This window comes from Nannochloropsis gaditana (assembly GCF_000240725.1).
Source record: "Nannochloropsis gaditana CCMP526 unplaced genomic scaffold scaffold927, whole genome shotgun sequence".
Taxonomy (NCBI): domain Eukaryota; class Eustigmatophyceae; order Eustigmatales; family Monodopsidaceae; genus Microchloropsis; species Microchloropsis gaditana.
In genome coordinates, this window is record NW_005803026.1 from 1 (window position 1) to 10,247 (window position 10,247).

The 10,247-nt window shown below is 51.9% G+C and overlaps 4 protein-coding genes across 4 annotated transcripts; 1 reads left to right on the forward strand and 3 right to left on the reverse strand.

Moving 5' to 3' along the window:
• Positions 1-1,251: 1,251 nt before the first annotated feature.
• On the forward strand, positions 1,252-1,599 carry NGA_0001502 (ferredoxin; the record flags this gene model as incomplete). Its single annotated transcript, XM_005853371.1, has 1 exon — positions 1,252-1,599. The coding sequence occupies one exon, from the start codon at positions 1,252-1,254 to the stop codon at positions 1,597-1,599; it is 348 nt and encodes a 115-aa protein (XP_005853433.1).
• Positions 1,600-1,804: 205 nt separating this feature from the next.
• ADA (adenosine deaminase) lies at positions 1,805-3,903 on the reverse strand. The gene is made up of 2 exons (XM_005853374.1): positions 2,744-3,903; positions 1,805-2,547 (listed from the first exon to the last, which is right to left on the reverse strand). The coding sequence occupies exons 1-2, from the start codon at positions 3,853-3,855 to the stop codon at positions 1,938-1,940; spliced, it is 1,722 nt and encodes a 573-aa protein (XP_005853436.1). The 5' UTR covers positions 3,856-3,903; the 3' UTR covers positions 1,805-1,937.
• Positions 3,904-4,923: 1,020 nt separating this feature from the next.
• NGA_0002802 (uncharacterized protein) lies at positions 4,924-5,279 on the reverse strand (the record flags this gene model as incomplete). The annotated part of the gene is made up of 2 exons (XM_005853372.1): positions 4,924-4,991; positions 5,105-5,279. Coding segments are annotated over 2 exons (243 nt in total), but the record flags the coding sequence as incomplete, so codon positions are not given.
• A 1,265-nt stretch (positions 5,280-6,544) lies between these two features.
• Positions 6,545-7,621, reverse strand: NGA_0002902 (mmp37-like mitochondrial precursor; the record flags this gene model as incomplete). The annotated part of the gene is made up of 4 exons (XM_005853373.1): positions 6,545-6,583; positions 6,666-6,865; positions 6,987-7,124; positions 7,342-7,621. Coding segments are annotated over 4 exons (657 nt in total), but the record flags the coding sequence as incomplete, so codon positions are not given.
• Between the last annotated feature and the right edge of the window lie 2,626 nt (positions 7,622-10,247).

The window sequence follows — 10,247 nt, forward strand, 5'->3', positions numbered from 1 at the left end:
TTGGAGGACGTGGAAGGTGCAGAAGCTGAGCTCGACTTGTGGCCACGCCATCTCACAGGTTCTGCGCGACGTAGAGCAGCGTACAGATGTCTACCTTGTCTACGACGGTTAGGTACTCCCCCACGTCCAGCACGCCGTTCAAGGGCCTGGCCCCGCTGGAAGGGGTCGCCAGCCTTCACCCACTCGCTCCTGTCTACCACTGCATGGCATGACATGGAGAGTGTGAGTCAATATCAAATACGAAGCCGGTGGGCTGGCGGGGACACTCCCCCTCACTTCTCCCACTACGCCATCGCTCCTTCCCCTCCTCCCTCCATCTCTTCATTCACCCTTACCAAGCCGCGTGTCTGCGCGTGTACGCATCAGCATAAGGTTTTACTTTGTATCCAATATCCCTGCCCGGGGCAGGCACGTATTTGTACACGTGCGTGGGCGGCATTGGCAACTTCCCTGTTTATTCATTTCCGCCTTGGTCACGATGCGCGGCGTCGCACCCGTGGCGGTAGTCCCGCTGTTGAATGCCGCCCCGATACCACACACAGGTAATGCCCTTTTAAATGTTGTGTTTAAGGGAAGGTAAAGAGTCACAAAGCAATGGTAGCGTCAGCCATTATCATAAGCATACATAATTTTCAAACGCGTACAAACGCTCGCTCGAAGTCGATTAAAGACGCGTGTTGGCTTTGCGCCTTCATGCGCCTTGAAGACGCAGAAATGACGCGACAGCGAGACATAAAGTACAGCATGTAGGCAAAGCACAATTAAAAAAAAAATTAAGAAAATGGCCACTTCAGCTGGTCTACCGCACCGCAAGACGGAGGATGTCAACAGTAGGCTACCCGGATGTGGGGCGTCACGGCCAAAATGAGCGACTGAAAAGAGGATCGGGAAAGGCGATATGCCATCAGGGAAACCATGTTGACGTCTTGTCACATCATGACTTTGTTGGAAAATACTGTTGACTTTTCTTGCTGCGTATAAGCGTGGATCTCATTTTTTTGTCGCAATGTGGGTGAAACATATTGGGCATGTTTGTCGTGTTGGATCCGACAGAAAAAGACGACTTTTCCCAATCCTTCAAAGGCAACGTACTCACTTAGGACATCACATCAGCAAACAATATATTGAACATCTTTGCCACTCTCATCTTCCCAAGCACCAAACATTGAGTGGGAAAAACAATTTTATTTAGAATCCTTGGCCTTGGAGCTGACGAAACCATTCCCTCATCTTTCATACACCCCCTCGAAAATGAAGCACCAAGCCAACACGATGATGCTGCGAATCGTCCAGGCCTTAACCTTGCTGATGGCCACCACCGCCTTCTTCGCCCCTCACGCCCCCTCTGCAGGCATCAAGCGCGGTGGTCCCGTGTACAACGGGGATGTCGAGGTCATCTGGCCTGGCAACAAGAAGGTGAAAGCTAAACCGGGGGAGGCCCTGAAGGCTGTCGCCGCTAGAGCTCGTTACACGCCTAACTACGGATGTGAAGAGGGGAAATGCGGTTCATGTGAGCACAAAGGTAGCGATGGTAAGAAGTACCGCGTTTGCATCACGAAGGTGCCGAAAATCGCCGGCCCATTGACCTTGAAGCCCTAAGATGAATGGGAAGTGGTACATAAGTGGAATCAAGATGAAATGAATGCCAGACTGACCATTGATTCGTCCACCTGATGAGAGATTAAGAATGAAGAATAAACCGTGAGCATGGTTATCTGTGCTTAAGCTTTAAATCAAACGAAAAAACTTGACGATAACCACACGACACGGGGGCGAAACCCCACGGTTCGCTCACGGTCATCGATTTCACGCACAGTGCATTCTCCTTTGTAGCAAATTGTGCCTCAAACGATCCATCTATATGAACATCATCGAGGGATGGCTCGTCCACACGGTTGTCTGTACACTAACTATCCTCCTCCGCTCCCAAGGAATGTCTACATGAAAACCTCGGGCGGCATCTCCAAGCGCCTGCGGCCTTCACGCAAACCTCTGTTCATCTTCCCATCATCTGTTACCTCCCCACCCTCTGGCATCTTTTCTCCTAGTGCCTGGGCCCGTGTCCATTGCGGACTCAAGGATCGAATGCGGTCGCCAGAGGAATGCAAAAGGCATGCGCCGACGGTCGAATCAATGTTTTCGTGTTCCTGCTCCCATCCTTGCTCGCGTGCCGGCGTACCTGTCTCGCGTCCAGCCTCAGTCTGCGGCTGCTGCGGGCGATGTTGGTCCTCGAACATGCTGTCCTCCGAGAGATACCAGTCTTTCAGGCCGTACTTCCGCTCCAAATGCTCGTAGTAGTTCATGACCTGTCCGACGTACTTTCTCTTCTGCAGGTAGCTTCCTGGAAAGAAGCTGCGCTTGAAGCCCTCCAATATCATGGTTTTCAGCTCGGTAGGTGTAAGTGCAAAGTGCTCGATGGCGAGGAGGAGCTCATTGACTACCGTGGTATTGCTTACCAGTCGATTGTCCGTGCAGAGGGAGACGCAGATCCCGTGGGCGAGCATATCCTTGAGCGCGTGCTTGGAAATGTCATCGCGGAGCTCGGTCCTGCATAGAAGGATCGACTTAGATGTGAGATGGATTAACATAGGAAATCAAATGATGAAGCAGCATACAACGGTAGCAACACGGGCGTCACGAGTGAGAGTGCAACGCTCTTCCATCCACCCACGCTTCGGGGTCAGCATGACAGGTCCCTCAATTGGGCCGCCCTTGAACATCACCTTTCCCCCCTCGGACCTACATAGTTTGTCTGTTGCTGCTCAGACACACCTCGAGCATGATCCTTCGTTTTGCCACGTACTGGACCAGGCCCGCGACAAATTCGGCCGGGCGCTCCTTCTTGACCACCTTGTCCACCGAGAACAAATGGTAGCCGTGGCCAAGCCTCTCACAGTGCAGATCTGTGATTGCCTGAAAGACTGCTTCTGGACCGAAGGCCTCTCCGGCGTGCACCGTCACCCCCAAAAAATTCTTGTGCGCGACCTCGAAAGCGGCTTGGAATTCCGCCGCGGGATACCCGGCCTCTTGGCCGGCAATGTCCACCCCGACGACGGGCAGGCCATGGTCCTTCTTGGCTTTGATGGCTGCGTGAAACAAAGCGCTGGCCGCAAGCTGGTAGACGAGCGCCTGAGGCTCATCCTGGTGCAGGGAGCAGAATGCATGGTAGTACTCCGAGACGTCCGTCATAAAGGTGCGCATGGCGCAGCATATTATGCCGAAATCAAAGCTAGGTTTTTGTCCATCCCTGACCGACTGTTGGGCATTGTATTCCTTCTTAGCCCTCTCCAATCCCCGCGTTGCCTCCGTCAAGACTCCTATCACGTCCAATGTCGCCGTGGCCAGAAGCTGAGGCGCAAAACGCGGCTCAATGTAAAGGACACCTTCATTCAAACAGTCCCAAGCAAATTCGTAGGCAATCCGCTCCAGCGCTCCAGGTTGCTGCAGAACGCGAACAATGAGAGGGAACCCTCGTAGGTAGTCCACCAAACTGTCGTACGTTTCACGGAACACTAATTCACGCAAACCCTCTTCGGTATAGGCAGGAAGGTCGACATGGTGCTCTTGGGCAAGCTCTATCAACGTACTTAGCCGAGGAGAACCATCAAGATGCACATGGAGATCTGTCTTTGGAATTTCGGTTAGAAAATTTACGAGATTGGGCCCCATCCCTTTGAAAACACGACACCGGCGGCACGCGGAGGCTAGGTCGCTCGAAGCATCATTCACCCTGTTCACGCGCCTAGGCAAATCATCTACATGGTTATGGTCACCATTCTCTTGTGTGGCCAACTTCTTTCCATTAAATGCGCACGGTCGGGAGGGTGCAGGGGAGAAGTTCTGCTTTTCGGACATTCGTAGTGCTTCAAAGTATCACGTAGTACGTGCCTGGAGTCGTTCCTGGAGATGGAGAAAGTCATGAAATGAGGTACCTTGAGCTTTTCACACAGCTTACGCTCCATCAGGCTGCTCATAAGAAGCTAAGTGAATCACGTCTGCCAGAATGGTTTTGCCTCCCAAACCTTGAAAGCTGCAAGCTACATGGTTGTCACCAGTCGGAGCCCGTCTTTGTACCTCCGGGTACTGTGGCACTTCTAGTGGCACTTCAATGCGAAAAACCATTGGACCCTTTTCTAAACCACGCAATCGGCCGAATAACATAATGCGCTACGTTAATTTTTTTTGATTGAACGGTTCAAAGGATCGCAAGCTCTGCTAAGGAGGAAAATGAACAGGTAGCTGAAGCCGTGTACAATAAGAGGGCAGCAAAGCGCTTCTCCATAATGTGCCATAAAAAATAGCCTGCATCCCATCATAAAGATAATTCATACAGAGCGATATTGAAGAGTCCCTGAAACTAGAAGTTGTTGTTCTCACATCAGTGATGGGCCTTCCATGTCCAGTGTTGTTCCGTCATGGTCCATGTCGGTACGGGGGTTCTTCGCATCGGTTGCCTCCACCATAGGCTATGCACCGCCCGGGGAGACATGTCTTGCGACTGCTCCCCTGAGCGAATCTGGTGCAATCCTAGTGCATACACCGGTTGTAGTTGCAAGGCATGGCTGCTAGTTGGCTGTGTCTTGAGCGAGATGTTGTAAAATAGGAAAAGTGACATTTTATCTCACTACATAAAATTCTATATTTGAAATTTACAGACGAAACGTGAGACATCAAAGGGAATTAACTGTGATTGCATTCCCTCGGGAAGGAACGTGAAGCAGAAGAATAAAAGTGGAGGCGGCAGCGGGCAAGGGGGGCTAAGGGAGGTAGGAGGCGTGTGAGGGGGGAGCTCAAGGAGGCCCAAGCATCCACAAACCAGTTCCGAGTTTTATGCGTTTCTTCTTCAAAAAAGATATTCTATTATATCCCTTCCCCTGGAAATGTCATTTCCTTCCAATTTTTCAATGATATACCCATAGTTACTGCTCCTGGACCAACACCAGCATAGCCTTCTGGGTTTGCTAAAAGGTCGAAAGCACCCCCCATGACCGCTGTAAGAATCGGATGTCGAATTTTACAGGGTAAGGAGTCCATCCGCGTCAACAAGAAGAGAGTGAGTAGGAAAACACAGGCATACACACACGTACACACACAGGATACTTACCGACTTGTGACGGTCCGAGAGACTGATACACGGGTAAGACCAAATTGCCATTATCAAATGCATGACCTTGTGCTACGTGCGGATCAAGGCGCCCTCTCTCGACAGCGTACTCAAATACCTCTTGCAGATTTCGAATATGCCCGTTTTGCTCTTGCGGCACCCTTTCCTTATCCATATTGTCTCGTAAGCACACAGCGGCGTTTGGGCGGAGAAATTGAGCCAGTAGAAGCAAATGCAGCATCGCATTCATATGGTCGAATAAAGACAGGAAAAAGTATCGGCTTATCGAAAAAATCCTAAGGAAATATTACGACGTTGTGGTAAGGTTTGACTTGAATTTTGTTGTGACTCGTTCATACGAAAAAAGTGAGTTCTTTCAACCCCTTACTTCCTGTCGCACAGCATAGGAAGGCCATCTCTTGAGAAGCCTAGCTCAACAACATGAAGTTTTGTTTCAGCATTATTAAAATCTATTCAAAGTCCACAATAGACACTAATCTGATCTCAACATTCTTGGTCCTCGGGGGGAAACCGAACATGCATATCTCTTCGGATAAATTATATCTCGATTCACATCCATCATCCTTTCGATCCTGAATCTTATCGTTATTGATATAAATGACGGTCAAGATATATGAACACCCTCTTGTTTCATAAAAGCTTGTTGTCTTTAATGAGCTCAAGTTAGTATTTGTTGAACTTTTTCTCCCTCGTCTTCTCCCATGCAACTTCTTTGAACCGCCTACCCCCACCAAGGAATGAAAACCCAGTCCCAGGAAGGAAAGCTTAATCAATTAATTAATTTGTCGGTCGCACGAGACCGTGCTTATATTTCAGCGTGGTGCCCAAAGCACATGCTCGAAAAGCTGACTTGCTGTCAAATATTCGAAGCGGATCAGAAATCGGATTCAAAAAATTTAAAATTTAAGTTGGGAGGCAATCGACTGGAGTGATGATAATACTTCTGGCAGGCTGTGCATTTCTGGATTAAAGCGGTCGCTGCTATTTATCCACCCATAAACTGACATAATAATAAACCGTTTTGTTTCTACATGAATTATTTATTTGCTGATGGTCTTCAGTTGCTTGCTTACATTTTATTTGTGGGGTTCGATTTCCCCATCCCTATCCGATATTTGTTCATCTTGTGTAAACTATAAACGAGTGCTTTCCACACACCTGCCGTGAATACGCCTTTGAAGCCTTGAGTCAAACTTGAGCGAGCTACCACTTTGTGGATGGCAAGCTTCACCATCTTCGAAGTCTTCTTCCCTGACAACTGTTCCCAGGCGTCTCGAAGAGCCTTGTCCTCCTCTTCTCTTGAATGCACAATTTTTGTACTTCTTTCGCTTGACATAACGTCTCGTAGTTTTCGCGGCACCAAGAATTGCCGCAGTGCCATTGGAAGCTGACGGAGGTGGCTGGCCCGAACCCTAGGGCTCAGGTCTTGAGAGAACCGTCCTTTGTCTGCAGCGGCAGCTGTCAAAGACGAGAAAGTCGCCAAAACAGGAGAATACAATTCATGAAAATGTGGTAAGTTGGAAGTGACGATATTTTTCACTTTTCTAGGATTTTCTCCGAAAGTCATGCGGAAGTCGCCCCTATATGACAGGCCCGCGATCATCGTGAATAAGTCGAAGTCGGAAAAGGACTCGGGAAGCAGGAGCAAAGCCGCGCGTACGGCACTTCTCAAGTTCATGCGTTGTGCTTCCGCAAGTGCCTCGTAAGCTTTAAGAATTTTGACAGGTTTCTGCATGCGCCCTGTGAGGTATGGAGAAGCATCGATCGATTTGATGTTAGGAAAAAGCAAACAGACAATAATTAGCGCAACGACCTCTCAAATTATGTCCCTTGCGCGTATAGCTTTCCCTTTAAAACGCACCTGCTGCATACATCCATTGCCAATCGACCAGGTCCCGCCGAAGAGCATGGGTGCTAATGATGCCATACTTCATGACGCGGTTGGGGTGTCCTGGAACAGGAAGAGCCGTGTTGTAGTAGAGAGCGGCGCCATAGTCCTCTAACTCGCATCACCAATTGCGCATAGATAAGTGTCAGCGAAAATAACGTATGAGAAATTATGAATTCAAATCTGTTGCGAGCCTTCAAAAGTAAAGGTTTCGCGGAAAATCTCTTGGCCAAGACATCCGGAGGATGTCACAACTCTCTATAGCCTCAGCCATCGCTGGCTACGCCAGCGTTTCAGCAGTGACGCCAATATTGCGATCTATCCTCACCTTGTATCTGCCCTAACCTCTCGGCTCCCAGGTATCGCAGTATTGAATAGTCCTTCCAATTCCGCTCCAGATTTTCCCGGTGCCATTCGATTGGATTGCGCACAGCTACCACCAAATCAAGCATGGGAGGGCGTTTAAGTTGCATGTTTGCAGACGGTGTCGACCCTCCAGGCTGGAGGAGTTGATCATTGACGCCCCTAATTGCTTCCTTTTGTTCATGGTCGGAATATCCATCCTGTCCAAAAACACCACTTCCGTAGGCGAAAGCAAAGTCTATAGCGGGCAATTTTTGCAATATAGCATCGTATGGCATGTTTTTATCGTGAACAAGCTCATCGCGAGGATGTTTGTGGAACTGCATTTATGAGGCCGTGTTTACCTGAGAATGGGGTTCTAGGCCATGAGTGGATAAGCACTTGTAGAGACTCGCACGGTTTACATCCAACTCCGTTTGACACAAGGGGTCCGTGCCTAGCTGTTCCAAAACTAACGTGCGAGTTATAACCATAAACATTTGAAAATGCGTTCCCATGCTTGGAGTCACGTCACACCAAGGCGATGGTGAGCGAGCGAGGACTACTTGCTTCTCGATTGTGAGGAGTGATGTCGAGTTGTATGATCATCAAGACCCCGGCCTTTCGTGTGAAGAAGATCACACAGGTACCAATCAATAAAAATTTTGCCTGTCTGCCTACCCGTATGAATGGTTTAACAATGACCTGAAATCAAGGTCATGGAGTCTTGCCAAAGGAAGTCAAGGTTTCGATGAGGAGTCCAACGTCCTTCGCGCCAACATCCCACCGACGGTCTGAGGCGACCGAGAAAACCCATTTCTGTAGGACCTGAAGATTTGCCACAGACCTTCACCCTACCAGAAACTTTCAGTCTTATAGTGGTCCAGGGCATAAAATTGTTGCGCCAATGGTACGCAGAGGCCACAAATAATTGACGTTTCCGAAGCATCCCACCCTATGGGCCCATTATATTCCGGTTGAGCTGGGCACCTGGAGCTGGGCCCAAGCCCTCCGGGAGTGTGTGCACGCATCCATCAACCCTGGTTTATCTGCTCAATTCTAGAAGCTCTATGTGTTGATTGTCGGTGCCATTCGTGTAGATACTTCTGAAACGTGGCGCTTAGACCCCCTTCTTCATGCCAGAGTCCTGCGTTCCGTGAGTCTTCATGCAGAGGTCAACTTGACCAGTGTGCCTCTTCTCGGCTGTTATCTCCCCGCCTCACCCCCCTTTCGCAGTCCTGACATTCATCCAGGCAGGTGTATAGTATGATTGCATGTATACAACGCCTGGCGTCATATCTCATGGTTACCCCTAAGCACGCACCCCTTGAACGGTCCCCTTTCTTAGGCCCATAGGGGATACATGCCATCACCTCCTCTCACCATCTCGGTTCTTGCGCTTCCGACCCCAAAGCAGGGAACCTTTTGGGCCTCGAGCAACCCGGACATTCAAAGAACGACGGGATTCTGCCTTGTCTCAAAGTGGTCATCTGCGCCCTGTAAATCGACCGGACTGGGTGGCTTTGGCTATTGTGGGGGACGTAACCTTTCAGGCGCCCATAGAGGCGTGAGCAGGCAAGCAAGGAGGAATGGACGGGCGGATTGTGACCACGGTGCCTTCACGGAGTCGCCACGATGCTGAGGCCGACGAGGAGGAGGATGTCGAGCTAGTTCAGATCATGGGGAGTGCGGCCGTCACGTGCGATGAGGACGGAGGCGACCAGGCCGTGCCCTCCCCCCTCACCACCGAATCTGCGTGTGAAGGAAGAGAAGGGTGTGCCGGGGCCTGGGGGATGCACACCATCGTGACCAAACCCATCGTGCTGCGACAAAAGGGGCCCATGGGAGGTAAAGCTGACATGGGTTTCGGCATGGGGTCCTGCACTCGAGCTCGCACCTCCCACCATCCCACGGCCTATCCTCCTCTCAACTGCACGTATCCCGTCACACATGCCGTGCCGGCGCGGATGGTAGTCAAGAAGAAACGCCTGGAGGAGGAAGACGCCGAAGTGGCGGGAATCCTGGCCCGAGTCCCGCCCTCCTCCCTTCCACCGCCATCCCCCCTGGGCCCGGGGCGGCAGGCAGGGGAGGGGGCCTCGTCCCCCGAAAGCGGAGGGTCCTCCCTCTCCTCGACCTGCTCCTCTCCCTCCCTGTCCTCTGGGCTGGACGTGTCGGAGCAGGACGAGGACCTGGGTGGCTCCTGCAGGGAGGGGGAGGGGATGGATGGAGACAAGGACAGCACCTTCCTCGGTCCCTTCCCCGGCACCACGCCCGACCACCACGGCTTCCAGAAGCATCACGTCCAAGAAGAGGCCACAATGGATGTGGAGGAGGGCGGGGAGATGGAGGAGCGGGAGCAGAAAGAGGGCGAGGGAGGGGCGGAGGTAGGGATGGAGAACGCAGTGATCGGGGGGCGGCCTCAGCGGAAGAGGAAGGTTCCGTCGTGGCTGGCGGAGACAGATGAGTATGGAGGGATCTCAGACTCCCTCTACGAGCCCGGCCACGGCCCCCACAGGCGGCCCCGCAAATTTCTTTGTCCCCCTGCACGAGACATGCGGTACTGCCCAGCGCTCCCGCCCTCCGTCCCTCCTTCCCTCGACCTGGCCTACCCGTCGCACGCGGCGCCCCTCGCGGGCCCAGAGCCCCAGGGGGGCCTTCTCTCCAGCCTCTCCCTATCCCTGATCGTCCAGCCCTTGTCCTCTAAGGCCCGACCGTGCTCGCGCCTCTCCCAGTGCGCCCTCAGCGACTTCTCCTTCAGCCCCGGCGCGGACGGGCTGGGGCTGGGCTTCGACTTCCCCCTCGACAACGCGGAGGCGGAGGGGAAGCATGTGCTTGAGGGGCCCGGGGAGAGCGAGGGGAAGTGGGGGGAGGAGGCGGGCGTTGCAGAGGGGG